At 33.3% G+C, this 26569-nt stretch overlaps 2 protein-coding genes across 2 annotated transcripts; one reads left to right on the top strand and one right to left on the bottom strand.

Moving 5' to 3' along the window:
* Positions 1-1296: 1296 nt before the first annotated feature.
* On the top strand, positions 1297-10056 carry LOC143468796 (26S proteasome regulatory subunit 8). Its single transcript, XM_076966197.1, has 11 exons — positions 1297-1634; positions 5136-5212; positions 5422-5563; positions 6466-6620; positions 6710-6859; positions 8500-8611; positions 8686-8740; positions 8937-9171; positions 9301-9399; positions 9528-9725; positions 9820-10056. Exons 1-11 carry the CDS (start codon positions 1391-1393, stop codon positions 9871-9873), a joined length of 1521 nt encoding a protein of 506 aa, XP_076822312.1. The 5' UTR covers positions 1297-1390; the 3' UTR covers positions 9874-10056.
* A 378-nt stretch (positions 10057-10434) lies between these two features.
* On the bottom strand, positions 10435-24332 carry LOC143468795 (ubiquitin conjugation factor E4 A-like). The gene is made up of 25 exons (XM_076966195.1): positions 24161-24332; positions 23213-23306; positions 22436-22548; positions 22197-22334; positions 20507-20693; positions 19451-19584; positions 19142-19295; positions 18721-18830; positions 18355-18469; positions 18019-18156; positions 17685-17786; positions 16645-16777; positions 16279-16361; positions 16047-16147; positions 14435-14522; positions 14163-14295; positions 13757-13941; positions 13409-13509; positions 13069-13182; positions 12725-12843; positions 12474-12606; positions 12112-12221; positions 11879-12023; positions 11603-11760; positions 10435-11092 (listed from the first exon to the last, which is right to left on the bottom strand). The coding sequence occupies exons 1-25, from the start codon at positions 24287-24289 to the stop codon at positions 10987-10989; spliced, it is 3123 nt and encodes a 1040-aa protein (XP_076822310.1). The 5' UTR covers positions 24290-24332; the 3' UTR covers positions 10435-10986.
* Positions 24333-26569: the final 2237 nt, after the last annotated feature.

Below are 26569 nucleotides of genomic sequence, written 5' to 3'. Positions count from 1 at the left end.
TTGTTGCCATTGCACACTGGTAGCTGTCAGAATGACACCGCTTAATTTTGATGTCACTTTCCTCAAACTAAAAGACATAATTACAAAATATTGTCAACAGAAAGAAACCACACAGAAACAAAAATCATCAGCATGGTTTAGCCCAGGGATATCAAACTCAAATTGCCATTCGGGCTGTATTATAAGTTTCGAGTAAGATGTGGGCTGCGCTATTAATAATGAGCTTAGCGTAGTTATTTCTAGTAGGTTATCTTTATTTTTATGCAAAGTTCTGAGTTAATATAATGGTGTTTAACGTTGACTATATGCTTGCAGCATCCTTTTGTACTTCGCTTTATCGTAAATGACGCAGTCATAAGCAATAGTAGTATTCAAAAGCTAAGACATTTGCAATTGTTAAGCATCAGCCAAGCTCGTTTGACATCAGGTTAATCATGCTTTTTGCTACTAATTCTTCACTTATTAAATCACATTGGTTAATGTGACGGCACAATTCAATTGTGCAGTTTGGATGCGACTGTGGTGCAACGGTGCTTGCTAGCTGCTTTCGGTTTGATGATTGGAGGTGGATTTTTAAATGTCCGATTTCCAACTCTGCGCTTTAGTTAACACTAAATCGAATACACAGTTTAAAAGAGAAACGTTTGCTGTTTTAGAAACGTTTCAGTTGCCTTTATTGATAAAAACTTATTGGAATACACAAAAGCAGTTAATTTCTGACAACTTTTAGTGTTGCTGCTGCGCACGTACATGTGTCTTCCAATTATCTCAAACAGCTATGTAAGAAAAACGGCCTGGGACCGGTTTTTAACTCCTAGCGGCCCTGAGGTGAAGGTTAATTAAAAGGCGTTATAAATTGTACAATATTGAGGTCTTTATGTTCAGTGAAAATATAAAGAAAGATGGTTTTTTCTAAAAAAACGCCAGTTATAAAAAGACTATTGTTTAAGTCATACAAACATTTTGTTATTGTGACTGTAGTTGACATGCTTGGCAGGCCGCACTTTGAAGGCCACATGCCAATTTGATACCCCTGGTTTAGCCTAAAAAAGTTACTTCACACATCAAATTTATCGTCTCGAAGAAAGAGAAAAGTAGACTACCATAAATTGCCTTCCTGTTTTATCTGGAATAAGATACAACGATTAAACTGTAATATAATGTTTTATGCAATGTAATGTAATTCTGACAAGTTTTGGGTGTTTTTCCTGTGCGCTGCTAATCAAAAATGTAGTTGACATGAAAACTAAGGAACCACTAGTTTCCATTTCCACACTTAAAACTATTTGAATTTCTTTCAGATAATTTTCCCTGTTAAAGTCAGCAATCACTGATTAGTTTATGGGTTGCATTGGTTAAGACATTTTTTCCTCGCCGTGTTACTTGGCTTATGGCTGGTAGGCCAAAGAAAAAGAGCACAGCATCACCTAGAAAAAGATCACGGAAATCTAACGGCAGTGAAGAACGGAATCACTGCAAGTCTGCTTCAGAAGATACACAAACTACTTCAGCCACTAAGGCTGTGGCCAGTCCAAGCAAAAGAGCAAAACGTGAGTTAGGGGAAAAATTATCATCACCCAAAGATTCACTTCGTGTTGATGTGCTGACAAAACACAGCACAGAAATGTTGCAAGGTGAGGATTAATTTTTGACAAAGCTTTGGGTATTATGTATTACTGCATTTGTTATTCATTACTCATTAGCCTCAAATTGTTCCCTACATGTATGTGCAATTGTGTATGTTTAGCTAATGGCTTACAAATTTCTTAGCTGCTCAAAGCTTTAGCTGATGTGTGGCTATTTGTCTAATAAGCTTTCTCTGGTACACCATTTTAACTAATATATAGATGCCATGTTGCCTCTGGTCTAACAAGAACCTTTAGAACAGGTTTGAAAGCTAAAATCATTGTTTAATAGGAAAATGTAATTTGTAAATTATAAATGTCTATAGTTTGCTCCATACAAAACCATAACTTGAATGGGCTTAGTCTAAACACACAAACTGCTCACAACCCATTGAGGCATTTTACTTCGTTACAATTAAGCCAGTTAAATATGCACATGGAATACTTAAATATGTTTGTGATATTTAATACCAATTTATGAAAGTATGGGGTTTCATATTGCAACTGAAATTAGGGCCTTAATTTTTATTTCATTAAAAAGCGCTTAATAAATCCAGCAATAATACCTTCATTTCTTTTTCTATTTAAGAAATCTAGACTCTACTTTGTAAATCTGTTTTAAACTCTTTGTTTAGTCCATATTTGTAAATGAATATAGAGTTAGTATGATGTAATAACTGAAAATACTACTTCACTGTCTTTATTGTCAATAACACAAACGAAAAAATTAGCAGTTTACCGCTGATTTTTGATGTTATGTAAAAGATTTAGCCTGAACATGCTTGCAAGATATTTAATATTCCTGCGTAATATTCGGATTTTTGTTCAATTTGGCACATCTCTTGTGATTAAGTATCTCACAACATTTTCACCAAACTTTAACAAACCTATGTTGCTCTGTTTTTTTGCTTTTTATGTACTGTTTATACCAGTGTATAAGCCTCCTCTCAATTGTTCACACCTAAAATAGGTTTTTAACATATAGCTGGTATATTACAAACCCCCACTTCGTTTTTGGGTTATTTCATCTAGCCTTTGTGCATTGTTATTGTTGAAGTTGCCAGGATCTAAAAAAATTGTATGATTTTCCACAGGGAAATAGCCATAGGCAAAAATGTTTTCTAAGTCACAGACAGTTGTTATTGCAGTCTTTGGCGCCGAGACAAAATTCATTGTCTACCCATTATAAATCTCTATCAGTGAAGTCGTTGCACTCACGAATAGTACAATCGCATGCACTATTTCCTGCCGAGATATGACGATAGCCAAATGCGATTTTCTACCTGAAGACAATTGTTTGGAAAAGGTTGTAGTGCAGAGACAAAAGCTATTATAAAAATATCGGTAAATTGGTATAGTCGTTTCCTGCAAAGCATACACCACAGACTGCCGATATGTTTGCTTTTTTGGTAAACACAAGCAGGGTTTTTTTAAGGTTTGGTTTGGGTGACCGCTAAGTAGTTTTAAGAGACCGCAAGTGTTTCATTTAAATACCAAAAAATAGCCTGTAGTTGCAAGTCCAAATTTTGGGAAACCACTGGAGAAATTTGGGGGACCGTTTCGGTCCCCCAAAACACCTTAAAAAAAACACTGAACACAAGCACTGCACTTGTTAAACAATTTGTTTTAGGCTTTGCTATCTATTTCTATAGTTGATTCATTGACCAATATGCCTCCCGTCGCTAAACGAAGAAAGTACGATGCTAGCTTTAAGCTGAAATTTGCAGAGTTTGTTACAAACTCTAGCAATTATACAGCTTCATGAGAATTTGGAGTTGACAGAAAGCAAATTCACAATTGGACCAAAGAAGAAAATTTTCTTTTATCAATATCGAAGTCCAAATGTGCATTGAGGTTTGAAATATCTTGGTGGTCATCGCTAGAAAAATGTGTGGAAGTCTAGGTCAATGAAAATCGACAAAACAGTAATTGTTTTATTAGATTTTTACATCTATATGTATTAATGCAAAGTATATACCAAACAAACCATTACCCATACCAAAATCATAACTTTAACTTTATAGTTCAATTTTGTTTTCTGTACACGTCATTGCAAGCAATTCAATCCGAATATTTGCAATTCAATGAGCTCGGAAGAATCCTGAAAAAAGCAAAGATTCCTAGGCTTTGGCCGGTTGGTGCATTTGATTCATGCAATGACATGGGTTTGTTGTGAGGCAAAAAAGAAATTAGCTCAACCTCTTCCTGTCAAGCAAGTGGAAATAATTTCTAATTTCCGCTGTTTTGTTATTTCTCATCACAACAAATATAACTTCCTATTAAGCCAAATATGCAACATGGATGAAACCCCGTGTCATTCAATAGCCTGGCGATCGGGCCGTTCACCAAGCAGGTTCAAAAAATTTTTTTATTTAAAACAACAGGTCATGAGAAGGCTCGATTTACCATGGCTTCGACCTGCATGGCTGAAGGTGAAAAACTGAAGCCTGTGGTAATATTCAAATGGAAAACAATGCCAAAGGTGAAATTTCTTTCTGGATTTGTTTTCCACTGCAATAAAAAAGGATTGGATTCATCGAGTATGAGGAAATTGGCCGGGTGCCCTGCAACAACCTCGAAGCATATTGATGTGAGATATGTTCAGAGCGCACACGACAGAGAACTCCGAAAAAGGACTCTGAAAAAGGAACACCGATATGGCTGTATTTCCAGGTGGTTTTACTTTATTGCAACCATTGAACGTCAACCTGAATAAGCCATTCAAGGACAAGCTGAAAGAAATCTGAAGCGACTGGATCATTACAGGAGAAAAAGAGATGGTGCGCTCTAAGCTCCATGTCTGAATGTTGCATGCGACTGGGTTTTGTGGGCATCAAATGTTATAAAACCAGAAATTGTAAAACATACTTTTAAAATGTGCAGCATTAACTGTATTCCAGATGGCTATGAAGACTATTTACTTGGTCAGTTTAATGTGACAATAACTAATGGCTCATAGCTGATTTAGAAGATCTTTTTGCCACAGATGGTGACCACGAATTTCTTGAAACGTTTGCTGTTATTGCCACTCATTGACCATGTGAAAATAAATTTCCGTTTAATACAATGATTTCTATGAATGTATGCATTATTTTTATGGTTCAGTGAGCATGTGGTTATCATGAGATAGCCATGATAATGCATCGTAGGCGTGTTTGGTTCTTGGCGGTAGCACTACAAATGGGCATTATCTGAAGCAGTTCAGATGAAAAGAAGAAAAAAGTTTTGGTCAGCTGTTTGGTCAGCTGTTTGGTGGTGTGTAACTCTTTAATATTTTAGGCAGATTTTTTTGTAAAAAAAAGTGGGCTTGTATGCCTATTTTTATGGTATTGAACAGATGATTGGTAGCATTTTTATTGTTTTTCTACTGGTCTATTTTGGCCAGTTAATAAAACCACGGTTCTTGTTAAATCCAAAATTAGCTGGTACCAAAGTAGTTTTATTAGGAGACATCTGCCGTATTTAGGTTATTTTGTTATTCACATATATCATGATTTATGTCTATTGCAGCAAGAAAAAAAGCCAAGACTGAAAATGTGCAAGCTGAAGCACAAGTAATTCAGAAGCTTGCTACCTATGTTGCAAAGGTTGGTTTTTTGTGACTTAAATAATTGTTTTTTTGATTCTGTAGTGTTTTTGTAGTACTGATAGTTCAGGTTTTCTGAGTCATTTTTAGAAGTTGCTTAAAAGTCCAATATATCAGTTTTTACATATTTCTTTTATTGTATTGAGTTTTCCGTTAAGCTGATAATAATTGATAAGTTTGTCAACAGTTGATCATATCCCTCATTTTTAGATGGAAATAGACACACCCCCCATGGAGGCTGGAATAGAACAATATTATCACATCAAAACTCAAGATTTGCAGGTCGTTGTAAATGAAAAGGCACAAAATGTTCGTAGACTCCAAGCTCAAAGAAATGAACTTAATGCAAAAGGTAAATTGAGCAGCATACATTGATATATTGAGTTGACATGTTACCTAAATAATGACCATTTTAAGTTTTCCACAAACACGAATCGTGCAGTTAGATGCCGGTCATTCCTTTTATTCTGTAAAGTGCCAGCCATAAAATATTACAAAAACATTACATATGTTGGTTGTATGATAAACTGTAAAGATATTGGAACAATTTCTAGAGTTTTTGCAAGATTTCATATGAAATTTGTTTTTGAAAACATCATTTACTAACTCATTTACCAACCAACTTGCATATTGTAAAAATTGTTCAATTTTTATTTTAAAAATAATATCTTCAGTTCTACTATAGTTTTAAGTTTGAAGTCATAGGTTTTGTAAAGTTGTTCAATCTTAATTATAATAATAGTCATATGAATTGCATGCAAACGTTCGATCCAACATATGAACATTTTTGTGGCCTTTGGAAATGATGGAATTTTAATGATTTTTTCCAATGTTATTTCCAGAAACATTTTCAATGAGATCTCTTGAAACATGTTGCTAACTGGCATGTGATAAATTACACATTAGGTGAAGTTATTGGTATTTTTAATTTTTATTTCATAAGTTTCTCATTGGTAGGCAAGATTAGCATTTGCTGTATTGTATTTGCAGTTTTTGTGTCTTTCAGCTTAAAATATTCTTTTGCCTTTGCACTGTGATTCACGCTGTCCACTGTGTCTTCACAATTAGTTTGTCCCGTTTGAATACCAACATGATAACAAAATTTTGGCAACCTTTAGTGTTCCTGCACTTATTTTTTTCTTGCCATCTCTCAAAAAACCTGGATTGTGACTAAATCACAGATATAAGTATACAATACATAGATAAAATATATTTGAGCACGATAAAAGCAACACTTGTAACATTATGTTTTAGTGCGAATGCTTAGAGAGGAGTTGCAGTTGCTTCAAGAACAAGGCTCATATGTGGGAGAGGTTGTTAAACCAATCGATAAAAAGAAGGTTCTTGTAAAAGTTCATCCAGAAGGCAAATTTGTTGTTGACATTGATAAGGCTATCAATATTGCAGATGTAAGTTCATAGTGCAGTTGTTTAGTGTGTTGTTCTCTGTATTGTTGTTATTATTACAGAAACGTTTAAAGAATGTTGCATATTTAAAGGTTACTGCGAATTGTCGTGTGGCATTGCGCAGCGACAGTTACGTTTTGCACAAAATCTTACCAAACAAAGTTGACCCGCTTGTATCACTCATGATGGTGGAAAAAGTTCCAGATTCTACCTATGAAATGGTTGGAGGCCTTGACAAACAGGTAGTGGGCTTGTTTCTTATTCTGATAAAGTTATTCTTTATTATCTAAAACAATGCTTTTCAACCTGTGAGACTGTATGCACCGGTGTATATAGAAAAAGATCTAGTGCAGATAATCAACACGGTGCGGATGAAATTTGTCGCTGATTTTTGGTTATTCTTAAACAATGCTGGTTGGTTGTGCAAGTTTTCATGCTTACCATCACGTTGGGCCATAGTCAAGGCAAGCTTAACTGTAATATACGTTGCGCAGTTATCATAAAGCAAATCCAGTTTTGTCAATATGGCTTCCATGAATATGACCAGTATTAAAAAGAGCGTGACAGAATTTTGAAGTGGCAAAGAAAAAAACAACAGCAAATTGACTGAGCATGTTGGTATCACATCGTAACAAGGCTATTGCTTATCTCTTTGCTTTATATTTAGTTGAAAAGTAGTCGGATGCTGCTATGGACACAAGAATGTGCGCTTTCCATGTATCAACGTAGAAGTGTAAATTATTAGTGAGTGAATTAGGGTTATCGAGTGAAATAAACTTGGTTGAAATATTTTTTCGTTGGTTTTGCACAATGCGATCATTAACTTTGTATCGTCTTAAAAACGATCTGCTTTAAGATGATTCTTGCATATTCTTAAAGGTATATATTTGATTCAACTTTTCTGCCAACTTCCAGCTCTCAATGTTTATTTTTTATGCACACATCGCTAATGAAATTTTAGGGACCGATGTTACTTGTGCATGGGATCTTGTAACCTGTAGGCTATACACATTCGCCTACTCGCACTGTTTTGAGGTGGATAAGATCAAAGACAAAATTTTTTTTGTTAATATTTTTAAATGTATTGGCTGTGTAACACTCCATTTGATTGTTTATGGAGCATTGCACAAACCCATAAAACCGGCAAGGAAGCCTTTAATTAGGCTAGGCCTAACTTACGGTAACGTGAATGGTATGAAAAGTTGTCCATCAAAACAGCATGTTAATGTGGTATGGTATCACAAATTTTATTCTCGGACTGAGGAAGATCTTTTCACAACTTAAACTCTGCGATGATTCCTCATCATTTGAGCCTCGGCTACCGATCTTGTCTTCGTGCAAGTTGCAATAGATACACACTTTTTTTAAACATTTTTTCTTATATCACATATAAATAAATACATAAATATCTTTTTTTGTGTTACCCAAATTTAAAACTGTTCATCAAAACAACTGAACAAAAGTGAGCGTCCTTCACAACTTGTTCAAGGAAATTACAATGATAGCGCAACTGGAAATCGAATCTGGTTTGCATTTGGCCTTTAGTAGTTTAACCCTGACGTGACGTGTGCTTAAAGCAAAGTAAAACTCTCATGTAATGTTTCAAGACTATGTTGAATGTGTTGTAATTTGATTCCTTACGGGTCGAATTAGAGTTACAAATGCTGACATGCTTACGGATTCTGGTGCGGTTTGTTTGATAAAATGTTTAGTTTCAAAAATTAGTACCAAGAAAAAGTGAACGAATGACAAAATTGCCTGTATCACGTGCAGATGAGATTTTTGTGACACTAAAAAGTGCCAACTGTCATCGAAATGGTTGAAAAGCACTGATCTAAAACATGTTACTTACGCATTTCAAAACAAATGTTTCACAACTTAGATCAAAGAAATAAAAGAAGTCATTGAATTGCCAGTTAAGCACCCAGAATTATTTGAAGCGCTTGGTATTGCACAGCCAAAAGGTGTTTTGCTTCATGGCCCCCCAGGAACAGGTATTGTTGTGTCATCTGCTTCTTAGGTTGCCAATGTACTTGTCATTTACAAACACTGTCAATTAACTTTTCAGGCAAAACTCTACTTGCTCGGGCTGTGGCTCACCATACTGACTGCACATTTATCAGGTCTGAAAATTTTTCTACTATTCTACTCTTTGTTTTAAGTTTGAACATTGTTATTACGTTGGAGTATTGTTATTGTGCTTCACTGTAGTCAGCAAACATAATTATTGATCTATTTTTAATGTCAACAAAAAATTACATAGGCTGACATGGAAGTTCTTTTTCCTTACACACAATGACGCAGACTCTATTACTACAGGGTGTCTGGTTCTGAGTTGGTACAAAAGTTTATTGGTGAAGGATCGAGAATGGTCCGTGAATTATTCGTCATGGCAAGAGAGCATGCTCCTTCAATCATATTCATGGACGAGATCGATTCAATCGGATCATCTCGACTCGAAGGTGGCCATGGTGGTGGAGATTCCGAAGTGCAGAGAACTATGTTGGAGTTACTTAATCAACTGGATGGTTTTGAAGCTCATCAAAATATAAAGGTATTTGTGATTGTCGTCATTACTTTGTCTTTTAGATTAGTACATTGGTTTGTGGTTTCATGTACAAATTTAAAATACATAAATTTGCTAACCTGAAAAATGTGAAAAGAAAAATTATCTTTTAAAAAGGTTGTCATGGCTACTAATCGAATTGACATTCTGGATTCTGCTTTGCTAAGACCTGGGAGAATTGATAGAAAGATTGAGTTTCCTCCTCCAAATGAAGAGGTAGTACTTTAAAGGACAAACAAATTTTCCCACAGTTAACCTGGTCTACTTATAAAAGTTACTACAAGAAATCTTCATCCTACTGGTGGTATGGTCAGTTACCTTTCTCTTATTGTGGACATTTTCAGGCTCGTTTAGATATTTTGAAAATTCATTCACGTAAGATGAACTTGACAAGAGGAATCAATTTACGAAAAATTGCTGAGCAAATGCCTGGAGCATCTGGTGCTGAGGTGAAAGGAGTCTGTACTGAAGCAGGGATGTATGCTTTGCGTGAACGTCGTGTTCATGTAACTCAAGAGGATTTTGAAATGGCTGTGGCAAAGGTATGTTCTCTAAACATACATGTTTATGTAAACAGGTTTTGTAATGATCATATTTTGGTTGGATTGATGAGTCACTTATCAAATTTAATCACAGATTATGCAAAAGGACACAGAGAGGAACATGTCTATTAAGAAACTTTGGAAGTAATTTGAAGTGTTCCGTGCAGTGTCCATACTGTTGTTCAGCTATTAATGGTTTAAAGAAGGTTTAGCTGATCTAGTAGTACCGAGAGCAATCTTATCTTAGAAAATGATTGTCAAGCAACCCAGTGAATGTTTTGTTTCGTTTGCCTACTAGAATGTGAAATAAAGTTTTTTCTGCTCAGCTAAATTTATTCCAAAACATTTTTATGAATAATCATTGCATGGCCAATATATAAAATGTATGCTTATCGTTTATATTACTACCCAAGCAAACTACAGTTTTGGGCATTCTATCGTTTATTTTAAAGTATTGTTAAGAATTTAAACAGCAGACACAATACATTTCCAAGTGGAATTAAAATAAGGCCTCCCTCTCCGTAAGTACTGTGCAATTAGTTGCCAATGTTGTTAAAGATAAGAGTTATAGGCAGGGTTGCCATCGGCCAACTAGTTAAGTAGAAGTTGTAGAAACATCATGAAATAAGTGATTTTTGGATAAATGTTCAAATGAGAGCTACGGAACAAACTATGCTTCCGCAGCATTGAAGTGCACACTGTCAAAATATTCACCATACATTCTTTTATTGTCGTTTCATTAAGTTTAACAAACCAGTGAAACAGGGGTAGTGATAAAAAGATAGACAAATGTTTAATAAGTTTATTCTGGGTGACTGAGTCACGAGTACCAAGACAAAAATTTTTGTTGTAAAAATATTAACTCATTTACAATCACTCCCGGCCAAAAATCACAATGCACGATATTGTGTCTGTAATATATTAGATATGACGAGAGAAGAGTGAACACATAAGCGCAACATGACTAATGACAGTAGCATATTGTTTACAGCTTACCAGGTTGATTTCCTCTAGACCCAATCTTTATATTTATATAGTTACACTGTATTGAAATTGAAAATACATAGCAACAAATTGTAAGGCTGTAGTTTTTTGCTAACCTCAAGTAAAAATCTGTTACTTTGAGTTTATCAACCCAACAAATACACGTAAATCTAAACCATTTTTACACAGTTACATGAGCAAACAAAACGAACACATTGTATTGCATGTAAGTTATACAGTACACAAAGAGCTTTAAAAACAACCTTTAAAATACCACTTAATTCCTATCTTTCATCCACTTCTTTATTTTGTTATAAAGTTCAACATTTGTTGTGACCTCCTCCATTGTGAGGGGACTACGGTTAAATGGATCTGTGTGGTCACTGCAAAGGAAAAATATATCAATCTCTAATTAATGCATGATAAACCAAATAATTATCCCATTTTTCAGTGCAGCACCGTAGCAAATATTGCACAAACTAATTTCCCCTACTGTGTTAAAGACTTTATTCTTTGGGTTGCATGGTGATAGTTTATAGGCCAGTAGTTCTCAAATTTTCTTAGCTAATTGTGGACTAATAAAAATAAAAAGAATACACGGTTCAAGTCAGTAGAAAACATTTTATTAATCAGATTTTTCGGTCGATACTGCAACGATTTTTAATGTAATAAAGTCTATTTTTGTTCTCTCATACTGTAGTAGCTAAAAACTTTGCCATATAGTTGTTTCTCTGATACAATGGTAATGGTTGTAGTATCGACCGAAACATCTAACTACTGAAATGTTTTCTACTGTCTTGCTGTTGTATTCATTGTACTTCTACATATTTGAAACATTTTGAATGCATGCACCGACTGCACTGTATCCACTACATGAAAAATATGATACTTACCTAAGCAAGTGGCGTGCAATAGTTGACCTGTCCACTGTAATTTTAGAAACAGGCAGAATGACAGGATCTTGCATCAGTGTTCCCATAAGTGGATCAAAAAATTCCTCTGGAGCATCTTGGTATAATTCTTCCAAATTATCCTGCTTATCTTTGAGAGCCTGTTATTATTGAAAAAAAAAAATCATCAGGAATCAATAATAACACAAAACTGTTGGGCTGGATTTAATACGATGCAACCTTTGTTGACTTGTTTTAGCAACATTATTCAAGAAATACCTTAACACTTTGTGATAAATCCTGAATGTCACTGCAAAGTTCACTGTGGCCAATTTTCTGCAGTACATGCAAAGCACGAGGAAAAAGAAGTTGATCATATGACCTTTCATCATTAGCTATGGCATGACAAAAGTCGACATTTCTCCTAAAAAATCAGTTGCCGAGTGGCGGGTATATCATAAAGCTAGTTGTTCATTTGGTAAAAAATACATGTCCAAAAGGGTGAAGTTTACCTAAGATTACTGAATGTCAGACAAATTTCGTAGACAAGCTGTTTTGGCTTAAACTCGCAGTGGGAAAAGTCCTGAATCTTCAATTCTCTCATCTTTGGACCAACCAAATACTAAAAAAAAATTACCTGCTATATCAATGTGCCTTTTTAATACTGTGAAACACGTATAAAATTATGTAATATACAAGACCTTGTAGATCTCATTTTGGCTACAGGTAACTTTTAAATAAAGTTATTTATATTCATAATCAAGACAAAACCTTTAACTTTAAATACTTTTATGGCTTCTATTGAACCAATATTGAATTTTAAGTCTTCCTACAACAGCTGATGACTATACTATAGTGCACATCAACTACCAACCTGCAAAAAATAATCCAACATTGACGCAATTCTATCAACAAGGACCTTATGAGATAAAAGCTTTCTCACTTCTTCTTCGCTGGTAAGATAAGTAAATACATGGACTGTTTCATTTGACATAAAGTTATGGAATCTGTTAAAATGAAGAAAATAATAAAACATAACTATCAAACCATACTTTCTGAAAGGTAATAAAACATTAATTAATGGATCTTTCAGTAAAAACTTTTGACCATGCATCAATCTCTGACCTCGCTATCATTATGTTTTGCCGCAGTGTGACCTCTTTCTCTTGTTTCTCCCTTTCAGACAATTCTTCCCACTTGCCAGAATTTCTGTCTTCCTCATCAGCCTTAATTTCTTTTAAAACCTAAACAATGGATTACAAAAGCGAAAGAGAGTCACCTGACCTGAATAGTTATTACATAAATAACATACAAAAAAGCTAATTTAAGTGTAGGAGACATTTTGTATATTGAATATATCTGTTATATATGCAAAGTATTCAAACAGATCATGTTCTGACAAATTATAAATCACAATAATGCAAGAGTTATGCTATCAAAATTGTACTGACGACAGCAAAATTACTTACATCAATTGCTCCATCCAATAAAAAGATTGCATCATTGAGGAATAAGTTTATGAAACTGAGTAGCAAAGGTGGTAACGGGTTTTCTATGTCTACAAGCGCTTTAACGGCACAATCCTAAAGTCACATTTTAACACAAAATTTATGACCTTTTCACACACGATTTCCAATAATATATTTATTTCTATTTGAAAAACACCATTTGAAACTGTTAAAACATCACTGCAAGAAACAGAAACGAATTTTATCACTAACTAGACTAGGTAGCCTACTGTTTGTAAAAATCATGTTTACAATCATTTAAAATGATATGCTTGCATATTATACGTATCATATGCTCAACCTTAACAGCTTCTCTGCCTTCCTGGGTTTCCCACAAAAACTTTAAAATGGGGTACAATGGACGACGGTAATCAAATTTCTGCTCAAACTGCTGTGGATCACCTAAAATATCATAGCTTTGTAGTAAACAAGTATAATGACACTACAGTCCAACAATAGAAACACCTTAACTCCAAGATAAGAAGACCGATTAAACATTATCACCACTACTAACTAACCAACTAGCCATCGCTAAATTGATTTTTTTGAAATTTTGAGTTAAGCAAAGTCAAGTAAACAAGCTCCCACTTGAAATTATTTCTGTGATTAATATTATAATACAAGACCTAACAGGTCATCATTGTTGTACCAGTAAACTCAATATCAACAAAAAGCTGAATAACAGCAATTGCAAGGTGACCAATGTCTGGAAAATTCCGAAAACTCTCCTCTCGACATGATGTAGGAATATTAACTTGCAATTCATCATGTTGTAGAGGCAAAGCAGCCTCCAAAACCTCTGCTAGTGACGCACGCAAGTGAGGGTTGGTCATCCTGCACAACATGTGATTTTTATGCACGTACATAATCGAGTACACAGAAATATACTTCGTAAGATACAGACTTTAGCAAACACTTTATTTATTTTGAAAAAAGGTCTTTTCTTCTTGTTTATACTATGACAAAAAGGGACTAATTTCTAATTACACTAAGCATTTAAACAGAATATTACAAATAAGCAAAGAAGGGATGGATTAAAAGATATGTGACTGTACCTTGCCTTATTTCCCATGTACATTATTACAAACTGAAGGATGTGTTGCACTGAATTTTTTAAATTTTCCAATCCCAATGGTTTGAAACGCCTCAGAAATACGATATAATCAGCCAGATTTTCAACAATGAATTCTATGTACACGACCCAATCATTAAATTGAATTACAAATGTACAATTGCTTACAAATATTTTATTTTAAAAGTGCTTTAATGAAGCCGAAAATAACTTTATAAAACAGAAAAAAAGTTATTTAGTATCAATGAAACCCACCAGGTATGTGATGAAAAGATGCTGCGGATCCTGAATCACAAGGAAGCTTGATTTCATGAAACTTGGATCTATCGTCAGAGAAAGCGAGCTACATATTAAACAACACTAAGTTATTTCCGGTAACCGATAAAATGCATATTATTAAATGAAAATCGAATTAAATTTGAATTTATGCATTAGAACAGGGATGGCCAACGAGTTTATCGCGTAAGGTTTCAGCTTTGAAAAAATATTTGGAGTTTAGCTTAAATGTTAACACTAAACAAATTGTTTAAAAACGTTTTTATTACAAGAAAGATGGCATTTGTAACTGGGAATGCGACACAACCTATATATCCTAACAAATATTAATGCTTCAAGATATGTATTAAGTTATCATTTAAGTCACAACAGAGCTTAGTGATTTAACAAATTTTTATATACTTATACAGGACATGCAAAATTTGCACTTTGTATAAATTTCTATCCATCATTTGAGCAAAGGTAGAATCTACCACATTGGTAGGTTAGGAGCTGTACGACAGTAGCAAAAAAGTCATCATGTTAACGGTCCTCAACTATTTTGAAATATAATCATAATATTAACAAGAAACTATCCAGTATTTTTTTGACTTTCGGATTTTATTTTTTGAAACAATTTTTATAGCTTGGGTCACTGACTCACTGTATAAACTTTATGACCTAAACTTGTTTTTTTTTTCAATGAAAAGAATAACTCTTGTGTGAGTTAAGTAGTGTAGAAAAAATAGACAAAGTAGTACAGAGAAATAGAAATGTGTTTCACAGTACCACTTGTTCACCACAGTGGTAAGTATTTAAATGTAATGAGCATCCATTAACAACAATTAATAAAAAGCTAACAAAAAATAAAGGTTTAGGGATCCCAAATTAACATACAAACAATAAATAATGCTTTCTTTAGGATCATTGCAGCGGTGGCCTAAGTAACCACATAATTTTCTTAAGTAGAAGTATTGTTACTCCTAAAAGAATTTACTATATTAGAAGGTTGCTGTTTAAAACTACTCAAGTATAAAGTGGAACATAGCACATTTTAAACTACTCAAGAAGGAAGTAGTTTGAGAAGTAGGTACCGACTTAAAGTAAGAGGTTTTTGAATGCACAAATTACTATGAGTTTGCTGTACAAAAGCAATACAACAGCAGGGAAATGCATAATTTTATAAAGCTAAATAGTTGCAGACATACTTTTGTCCTTTGTCAGAGCATTGTTATGTGGAATACGTGAAAATCAAGTTGTAGACGGTATATAAACACTTTGTGCAGATGTGATTGCTAATGAAAATTACTGCAAATTATCTTCGAACTAAAACGCTGAATACTTTCTACTTCAGCATTGGTTAACCTACTCCACGTTACTTTGGACTACAAACTACTTAAGTAAAAGCAGAATTACCCATGAACAAAACTACTTGAGTAAGTAGCCAAAATAAAAGAAATCTACTGAAATAAAATTTCGTTACTGATCACCACTGGATCATTGGTACCAAAGATAAATTGAAATCGGTAACAAGTTCCAAAGTTGATTTCATTGGAACAAAAGTCGGCAACACATGTCTTTGAGAGATAAAATGAATGCATAGAAAAACTACCTGATTGAGATAACATGCAGTCGTTATTTGAAATCTTCCTAAATTTTTGACAAATTCTGGTTCCGTTAAAAGTGCTTTGCTTGACAAATACACAGCCATTGCTATTGGAAACAAAATGTGAAGGAACACCATAAACGTTTCAAAAAAAAGTTGAATAAAGATCAGACAAAAAATAAGTTAATTATAGCATCAGCAACATATTCAGCAAATAACAAATGTTTTATCAAATAACCTCTTTGAAAAAGTTCTCTTTCCTGGTTGTTGGATCTCAAACGATTCAACTCCTTGTTTAGCCTATAAAACTTTGTCAATAACCTGTCATAACACAAAAAGCAGTAAAAGGTAGATTACAAAAAATTGCAAAACATTTAATGCACTAACAAACAATCAATACATTTCAATTTTCAATATATTGTTTTTCTTTAGTGAAGCACTGTAGATTGGAACATTAAAACAACAATGTTAATTAGTTATTATCGATTGAAATAATTTTGGTACAAAAACACTTGTATATCACTTGTTCAATGAAGTATTTCCAAGTTTTTCCTAGATCAATGTGGTATTTATGATGCAAACTACATTGAGTAGTATGACTTACCCATGCATACCGATCTGTAGGGACCGATGTGCCATAAAAAAACACTCAGTAATAAAGCTACAAGGTTTGGAGGGCAGGTTTGAAACATCAATACTATCTTCTTCCTTAACCAAACATGTTTCTTTGTGTAATCCTGTAACAATACCATCCTTCACTTTATATACCGGTAGTTAGAAAGGTACACTTTTTAAGTTTCTCGAAAAGTAGTTAGGTCAAAGCTGAAAAATTGATTTTATGAATAGATTAAAAGTTAAATTAACACAAATAAAAAACTACGCATTATTCTAAATATTGCAAAAAAAGGAAAATACATCTGAGCAAAACTTACAATGTAAATTATTACATGTATCAAATTTTTTCACTGTGGCCATGAAGAAGACTAAATCAACTGGAGTGGAAACTATTTTATGCTTGATCAGGTTACACAAAAGTTCAAGAACGAAAGCTACCAAAACTGATGTGCAAATTTCACATAAATGGTAATTATTTTACACAGTCTGGTTCCCGAGCATGCAAAGTTTTACATCAAAAGACAAATCACATACAGTAACAACCTAAAAACAAATGTGATCCTGAAGAGCTCTCAATTGTCACTAAAAGGAACTTTTGGATAATTTTCGATTTATCTTACTATATTCTTTTTGTTCTAAGTATATTATCCCCTTGTGTAATAAAGTATCAGCCAGATTTCGCATGTAAGTAAAAAGTTTTATGTGCTTCATAAAAAATTTCATGCTCCATAAGAATGCAGAATGTCTGTAAGCTTTTTTCTGAGATATAGATACATACAGATTATGCCAGTTTTCATCAATTTTGTATAAAACTTCCGGCTTGTTTTAATAAGTTTTAATCAAGCTTTCATGAGAACTATAGAAAGTTTTTTGTATTTCATGATAACCAAATTAATAAACAGTGATAAAACATTACGAAAATGATTGAGATGATGGAAAAATGATATATTTAGTCCAAAAAGAGTTCTACTACTGATGTTAAAAAAGTTGTATATAATTTAAGCTGAAAATCCTTCAACAAAATCTTACCATCCAGATGTACACCTCTGTCCAACCTGTCTTTTCTTCCAGTTGCTTTGCAATAAGTTGGATCAATGTTCAAAAATTTACCACTTGATTTTGTAATTTTATCTGTGAAACACAATAAAATTCCACTTGAGGTGTGGTGGAACAAAATAAACTATCTTAACAGCACAACAAGGAATGTACTGATAGTAATAAGTTGCTTTAAACTTTACAATACTGTTTACCCCAAATATGGATGTTTTCTTAAACTGAGTTCGACTTCAACATTAAACAAAAAAGCAAAAAAATTGTATTGCAAAAATTGTTTACACCATGTAGAAATACTAGGTGTACAAACCAACTCCATTGTCAAAATGGATGCAAAATGGTAGAGATAGTCGAACCAACACTGAAGCAAGGTTTATAAAAATGGCATCACTAGGAAAAACAGACCATTTTGGGTCATAGTGTTCATGTAACCACATTCTGGCAGCATCTACAGCATTTCAAACAAAATTGTTTTAAAAACTGATTGAGATGTTAACAACATGCTTGAAAATAAACTCAATAAACACTTATCGCAGTTTGTAATATGAAAAAATGATGATATAAATAGTCATGAATTAGCTACATGGAAGTATTTACACTTTGTAGAAAACATTCATACACAAGCAAACTTAAAAAATTTTCTTACTTGAATGCTGGTGAAGTAGCTCTCCAATCCATATAAGGTATTTTTCTCTTGCTCTTTTGTAATGAAGAATCTTGTAAGAAATATCATGCAACTTGGAATGTATTGATTCCATGCACTACAAATAGAAAAGAAAACGAATCATAAATACAACCAGGACCACTAACTATAATAAAAAGTGCAATAATGAAACAATACAACCTGCCAACGTTGGCTGAAAATTGACACACAATAAGAGCAGCATTGCACTTAACGGTACCGAACATGTTTTCCGAACAAATCAACAGAGCAAATCAATTTATAAAACAACTCAATATATAACATTGAATATTTGTATAAAATATGTTTCATGTGATAATTGTCACTGACTCCATGTACACGACTTTCTTCGTCATCAGCTCCTTGCTGAGTCTGCTGGTACAAGTCATTAAAAAAGAGATGCTCTGTCTCTTGCGGGTTTGAAATTAAACATGATTTACCTGCAAAAGACAAATTGATGTCATGCAAAGATTTCTACACATTCATTTAAAAGTTTTACTTAAACTGCCTTACCTAAGTATGCAAACTAAACCGTTGACCAGCATAACTTATCTTATATCTATTCTTAGGGACAACACTCCTAATTACTACATTGAAATCTCTACCAAGAGTTAAACAATTCTACATCAAACCATAAAGCAAATCTTCGCATTACCAAGCATTACAAACCAATATCTAAAACTAAATATGGCCAATTTGACATTGTAATACTAAATAAACGTAATTATAAATTCATCTAAGTATCTTTAACCTAGAATGCTGCCAAGTATGGTGGCCAGTGATGATGGTTGTCTAGCAATGTTCGGAGCTTTGAACTCGATCAACAAGCAGGCTAGATCATCAGTAGAAGTAAGTATGGATATAACATTAAGAATGTCTATCAATTGAGCATCAGCCACAGTTACCTAAGTAATTTATTATCATATATTCAATTGGTAAACATAAATTTCATTAACAGAAAAGTGGATTTTTTCTTTCACTAAACTTTGTATAACAGTTCTAACAATGTCGTGACTTTTTGTTTAAGACAATAGAAATGACAATTATACTTCAAAATTACCTCATTTACAGAAACTTTATTATACAGAACTTGAAGAAGAGGATTAAATGCCTGAGTAAGATCATCGTGTGCGGTGGTTGCACTGTTGTTACAAATGTGACGAACAACATCAGCAAAACACGCTTGAAGGGTATCTACTCAATAAATAAACATAGCCTTATAAATCTTATATTTTTACTCAATTATAGCCCATCCACCAAAATTAAGAACACAACATCACATATAAATCATAACAAGAACTATGAATAAAGGGGGTAAAGACATCTCAATTTTGTCAACAGCATTGCTTATTGATGATGTCAAACTTATTTTATTCTCCCGTTTACGAGGTGTATGCCTGAAAAAACAATATTTCTCTGATTTCGTTAGATGCTTACGCAGAGCTTTAAAAATCCTGTTCAGACAAATCAGAAGACAGCATGGTTGGTGTTGATTTTTAGCCTGGGAATTACCCTAGCTATTGGCGCATTTCAATGTTCCAGATCGTGTAGAGAACTTAGATTGACATTGGCACGCAAAAGGGGGAAATGTGACACACATTTAGGCATTTAGACCCAAAAATCCACTTTTGACTTAGGGCCAATGTAACTGGAACTAGAGGTGAGTGATTTTTGCCATATTTCAGTTTGAGGTAGTCCCGGACAAACCTAGTTCACATGCAAAATTCTAGGAGTACTCATGCGGGGATTTTCGAGTAATCGCATTTTTAGTAATTTTTCTACATAGAGAAATAAACAAAGAAATCGACCCTTTTTTGATACTCGTACGCCTCCTTTTATTCAGGCATTTAGTAACTAAAGAAAGACAAAAAAGAGCAAACGTATATCAGTGAGATAAATTAAAAATCTTAGAAGAAATCATACCAGAAAAGATACATCCACATATCATTCTGTTATAAACTTGTAAAATGAATGAAAGGTTTTTGGAAACATTATGAATTTGTGGCATAAGACACACTCTACTATGGACTTTTTGGTTTCATGAAATTGCATGTTTGTAGATGCATTAGTTGCAAGAAATTTGTATATGGTGCTAACTAAATCATAGCTAAAATACCTGTTCCAAAATATGAACTTTCCTCCAGGTGGTAATATAATTTTTCATGAAGTGAGGTTCCCATCATAGACATTGCTTTAATATGTTCATACATTTCTGGATTCAACAGCGCAGTAGATAAATTGCGTACAACAATTTCACGACTATAACAAATGACTGGCTGATGTCTGTAGTCACAAGAACCACACTAAAAAGCAACAAGGTTACTCTAAATAATATGAGTTTTAAATATCTTGGTTTAAAATGTAGCCAAAAATTCAAAGTTAACAACACTTCTTGAGTAAAGCAACTAAGTTGTAAAGTATAATATTGTAAAGCATATGTTATATCAAAAGGTCAGTTTTTTGCAAATTAAGGACAGAAAAGTTTCCTGGAAAAACTCACTAATGGTGCAGTTGTTTATGCCACAAGTATAATGATTTGACCCTAACTTGCCAAATTAAAACAAATTGAAGAAGAAACAAGTCGTATTGGCAAACCACATTCCCAAGTCACATCCAGCTTATACACAAAGAAAACAACTACAACCTAAAAATTATGTATTATGTACAAATGGCCTGTTACGATTGAAAACGTTCTTACAAACTATCACATAAACACTAACACTTAAAACTACTGGCCGAATTAAACCAGTCAGTCACGACCTTACAATAAACTTGCACTATATATGGTAACAAACATGGCAAGCATGAAGCTACGGTGCCTGCTTTCACCAAACTTTTGACTACTAACCTGACCATGATAAAAAAAGTAAAATATTGATTGCTAAAATCTACACTGCAATCTGTTTTAAATATTCGGCTCAATACATTAGCTACACTATGAATAGTGTTTCCAAAAGATAAATTATTTACAGACCTACATAGAATAAATAAATTTAAACTGAACTCTGATGACAACAGTAATTATAAAATAGCTTTATTGAAACATTACCCCAAGGAAAAAAAGCTTAGAACTATCAAAAATGAACCCAATACTTCCCACTGTTTCAATGATATATTTGCAAAATAATCAGAGACTAATGCCATTGATTATTATTATTATTGTGAAACCAAATGGCTTTACATGGGGCAGCCTTAACATCAATAAAATGGCTTTATCTCAAGTTAAAACTCGGTGATTCTTTTTGCTTTACAATTAGTTGTCTTCCCTTCTTTCTGCTTTAAGTCCTCCCACAGCTCCTCATCCCATGTAAATTTGCTTTTTATCATTTTTAGTTGGTTTCACTGCATCTTTATGTCACACATTTGCACCTACTTCATTTGCCACCCTCGTTTCATTTGGAGTCAAGACAAAAATTCTTAGTTTACCAGCAGAGTATAGTGTATTTTATTAATAGTTTGGCTTTTTAATGGTTTATTGCTTTTTGTTCTCTAATTTTGGATTATGGTCATGCTTTTTAATTTATTTTGGCAAGCTGATGATGTTCAACTGGGGATGAAATATATATCTGTTTCAATAATGCTACAAGCTAATTCTGGTTTACTTTACTGGCTAAACTCTACATTCAATGATGCAAAACAAAAATAAATGGGTCAAAATTTGTTAAAATGTACAATAGACAATAGTACGTTATGCAACTGTGGTGGGATTTTGTTTGTAAAACAAAGGTAGTCACAAAATGAAACCTGAAAGGAAATTAAATGTTGAAAAAATAAGTGCTTTCTATAAAAAAGTGCAAAACACTTACTTCATATTCGAGTCGTTGGTAACACCTTAACAAATACGAAATTGGATGGTTTTGTGATACATTCCACTTGCCTTGTTTTCGATGAATTAATCTAGTTTGGATTTCCTTGTCATCTAATAATAAACGCTCAAACAGTATCTATAAAACAGGTAATGAAAATAGGTCAAAAAATGGAATGGTTTTAGTTTATGGTAATATTGAGAAACTAATATAAACTGTTTAAGACTTGTTCTACTAACTTGATCAATTTCACTTTGGTCCAAAAACATACGATCCGCAAATTCACTCATGTAGACACAACAAGGTGGAACAGATGAAGAATTTCCGGCGGATTTTTCCAAATGCCCATCATCTAAATGTGAAGAAAACATACAAAGCTGCATTCCACTGTGTAAAATATATAGGAAATAAGCTTTATGAAGAATGTAATATGTATCAGATAATATTTTTATATGAAACCATTTATCCAGAACTAAAGTTTTAGTATGAAAATTTGTTATAATATTATACGATAAGATAAAACATATTAATTACTGTTTTTGATTTTTTTCAAGATACATAAATGTATGTTAAGATCTCTATATATATTTATGTATAAACTGGCACAAAGCATCTAGTCCTAACTTCCAATTAACTTTTACGGTAATTATCAGTAGCATTAGTTGACCGCAGGTCAAACAGAAATTCTTAATGAGTAATAAAGTAAATAACAAAAAATGTGAAATACAATAATATTCACACAACTTTAATATATACCTGGGTAGTACAAAAAGGCAAATTGAATATATATAATACATAGTAAGGTAATGATTAAAAAACAATCAAAAGATATCCAGTTATCCTTTCAATCATTACTTTATTTCGTAATAATTATTTAAACAGTACATATATACAAAAAGCAAAAGTTGTGTGAACCAAAGAGTATGAAAGAGTATGTTAAATGTTATTAGGAAATTAGACATGCCTACTAGTACAACACGTAATATTTATTTTCTGCATTTACAAAAATTATCTACCTGAACTTAATGTCACTAGAAAAATGCGTTCCAGCAAATCATTGACACTTTGCTTCCAACTGATTTGTTGATCGACAATTTTTTGAGTCAATTTCTGAAAGATTTTGAAGTATATAAATGCTTATGCTAATGGTGCCAAGATAGTAAAAAGTATATATGGTAATAGTTAAGACTTCCCAAAGATTATTATTGAATGACTCAAAAACTGGTTCTCTTATCACAGTTTCATTAGTACAGTGGAATAAATTGTATCCATCACATCTTAAATAAATTTGCCTCTGGGGAACATCAACTAGGCTACAGTCAATGACTAAAGTCACATCCCAGTTATGTTTGCAAGTTGAATCTGAGCAGTTTGTGCGAATTTTGCTATTATGGTTTGTAAATACAGTAGCTATACGATCGGTATTATTACATAGTGTATACACCAGAAAAACTGAAGGTGCTGATCAGTAACTACTCAAAATTGATGGATGCCTTAACTGAAGTTCACCTAAGTTTTTTTAAGACACAATTTGTAAATATTGTTATTTGTATCTCAAAGCAATCTAACAGAAGGGTGGTATAACCTTTTACTCTTTTACATATGTTTAAATCAGGGACCATAGTAAAGTTACTTGTTTAACTTTTTTGATGACAAGTTGACATGTTTTATTTACTGTAAATGCCAATGAATTGTTGAAAAAGTTGACTCTAGATTTTGTGATCAATTTTTGGATAGATACGTAACCTGGATGCAAACTTAACCGGGATATTACTGTAATTCCTGTAAATAGGTTACAAAGCAGAGGCAAATTAACTAAACGGAGGCAGATACCTTTGAGTAAATAATTAATCAATAACCGTGCCGCAACAACAGTGCTGACAACAATTGCATGTATCAACTTTGATATCACTTTGCTAAAAGAATATTGTCAAATACAAAGAAGATAAACATTGTATTCAGACCTTTTCAAATTCATTGCTCTGGTTTTCTTGAGAAAAGCTTTCTGCAGCAGTCAATGACGGAAATAATTCAGCAAACGGATTATTACTTATTTGTACAGAATTATCAATTGGCAATTGATCAGAATTCATTACAAAGTTATTTGAAATAAAATATAAGTATGATAAATGTACAGCGTCTGAAATAATTTTTATTTAATTAATCAGTTCTTTCAGGTAATACATTTAACAAGTTTACCAGCAAAAAGTGTGCATTCATACCAGTTTTCCATGATAAACTACAACTTAATTTATTGGTAATTTTTATTATATTAACTTTGCAAGGAAATAATTATAACATCTGGGTTAAGCTAACCTTACCAAGGATGCAAGCTGGTCTATGTCTACAAGGGCATTATTTAGAAACAAAAATAAACTGAAAGTCACTATTTCACCGTGCAGACTATAAGGTCATGATGGTTGGCCTGGGATTTCAAACAGACATTATGCACAAAAATAGTTAAAATCTTCTTTGAAATATAGGAGACTCAAATCAAAATTGCATGTTGCAAAATCTGTGGTGAATGATAGTTTAGCTTTAAATGCCACAAGTAATGATTTAAATATCAGGCTACAACACTTCTATCATCCCGAAGCAAAATCCTTTCAGTGAAACATCACTCACAACATGTTACAAGTTGTACTTCTTCAATGTTAACTAGCTCACAGGACTACTAAAGTATAATAGTATAAGAGACCCTCAGAATCCATTCCAAAATAGACCTTTGCTACACTACCATCCACCATATTGAAATAAGTGCATGTATCTAGCTGTCTTCTAACTTCTAAAATTTTTTCCATATAACTACAAAACCTTTCACGACTGAATTAGAAATTTTTGAACACAGTGGGTGAAAATAGCAAAAGGAACATACACAATGAAATTATGGAGTTCCACTTCATAGTTACATCTGTATAGTGGTTTAAATGTAACTCACATAGACTTACATAGAACTTTAAGCATTGTACGTAGTTGTGGTGCGTTAGTTATTGTAGATTTATAGCTTTGTTTGTGAGAAAATTCCTTATCAGATGTTTTTATTCTCTAATGTCACAGACGCAAGCAGAGCTACATATACGGTGAAAAGTGCTTTGCAACATTTTAAGCTACCTTAGTAGTGAATACCCTTAACTGCTTTGAGTGGATGCCCTTGGGTATCCTGACTTAGGGCATCCAGATTCTGTAAAAATGGGTGCCCCTTGAAAAAGTTAAATGCAGAATTCTGGCAAACTAATCTGCCAGCAGACTCGTGTAATCTAATCAGAATAATCTAAACTAATCAGCCAACAGACACAATCAACCTTATGGTTTTTATGTCTAAAATTTCATAAAAGCTCCACTCTTTTTCTCTCCAATGGTCAGGTAACAATTGCCAGAGTCATTTCCTGCAAATACATCTCTTACTAATATCTCTCCATGCTGTGCACATAGTTATTGTCTGACACAGATAACACCATAAACAATAGCATTAATTATCCACACATCAGTTATATGGGCAACCTCATTGTGCAGTGAAAACCAATCATTAAGAGAACAATGGGTGCCCAGTGGGCATCTATTCATTCAATGTTAGATGCCCAATTCAAAATTTCATTGCACAGCACTGAGACAACCACCAAAATATGCCTTAGGGTGAATTAAAAACACTTAATTAAATAGATCACTAAACAATGAATATGAACAATTTTTTCATCAAAGTTCTCAAATCCTTCGTGACAGAGACCCTGAGTAAAATTTTCTAGCTATCTAAATGTCAAAAACGGACTTTAAATATGGTGGGCATTTATGCATGGAGTTCCTTCAAAATATACAGACCACAATGACTACTGAGTTTACTTGGATCACTTTCCTGGTTTTCATCAATCTCATGGGCAATTCATGAAGTAAACAATTGAGATTTTCCTTTTGAACTATGATCTAAGCAGTCAAATTAAACTGTCATTCAAGTTAAGTCAATGCCTTTAACGTAAAATTTTTATGATGTTACACTATGGTTTGCATTAAATTAATCATTATAACAACATGCCTGTCTCCACATTAGTACGGTAGTTGGGTGATACTTTCTTTCAGAAAATTGTAATTTTCTGAAAAATTACCATTTTTGTTAACTAACGCTCTGTTCTTTGCCCTCATAACTACCATGATATAAATCAAGTCAAGTCCGATTGGAATCTATAGCCTTGGCCTTTGGCCTTTCCGTCCAAGATCTAGGGCAGAAAACCAAAAGAAAGTTTTACACTGGGGTATTTTGGCACATGTAAATTTTTGATGTGCACTTATGTGCTAGACTCAATAACAGTTGCACATATCTGCACACACCCAAAATAGCACAATGTAGGCAGAGCTGGGCTACCTCTCTTTAAAAAAGAGCT

This window comes from Clavelina lepadiformis, chromosome 8 (genome assembly GCF_947623445.1).
Source record: "Clavelina lepadiformis chromosome 8, kaClaLepa1.1, whole genome shotgun sequence".
In the NCBI taxonomy this organism is placed as follows: Eukaryota; Metazoa; Chordata; class Ascidiacea; order Aplousobranchia; family Clavelinidae; genus Clavelina; species Clavelina lepadiformis.
Note: the sequence above shows the minus strand (reverse complement) of the source record. Positions and strands in the feature narration are given on the sequence as shown.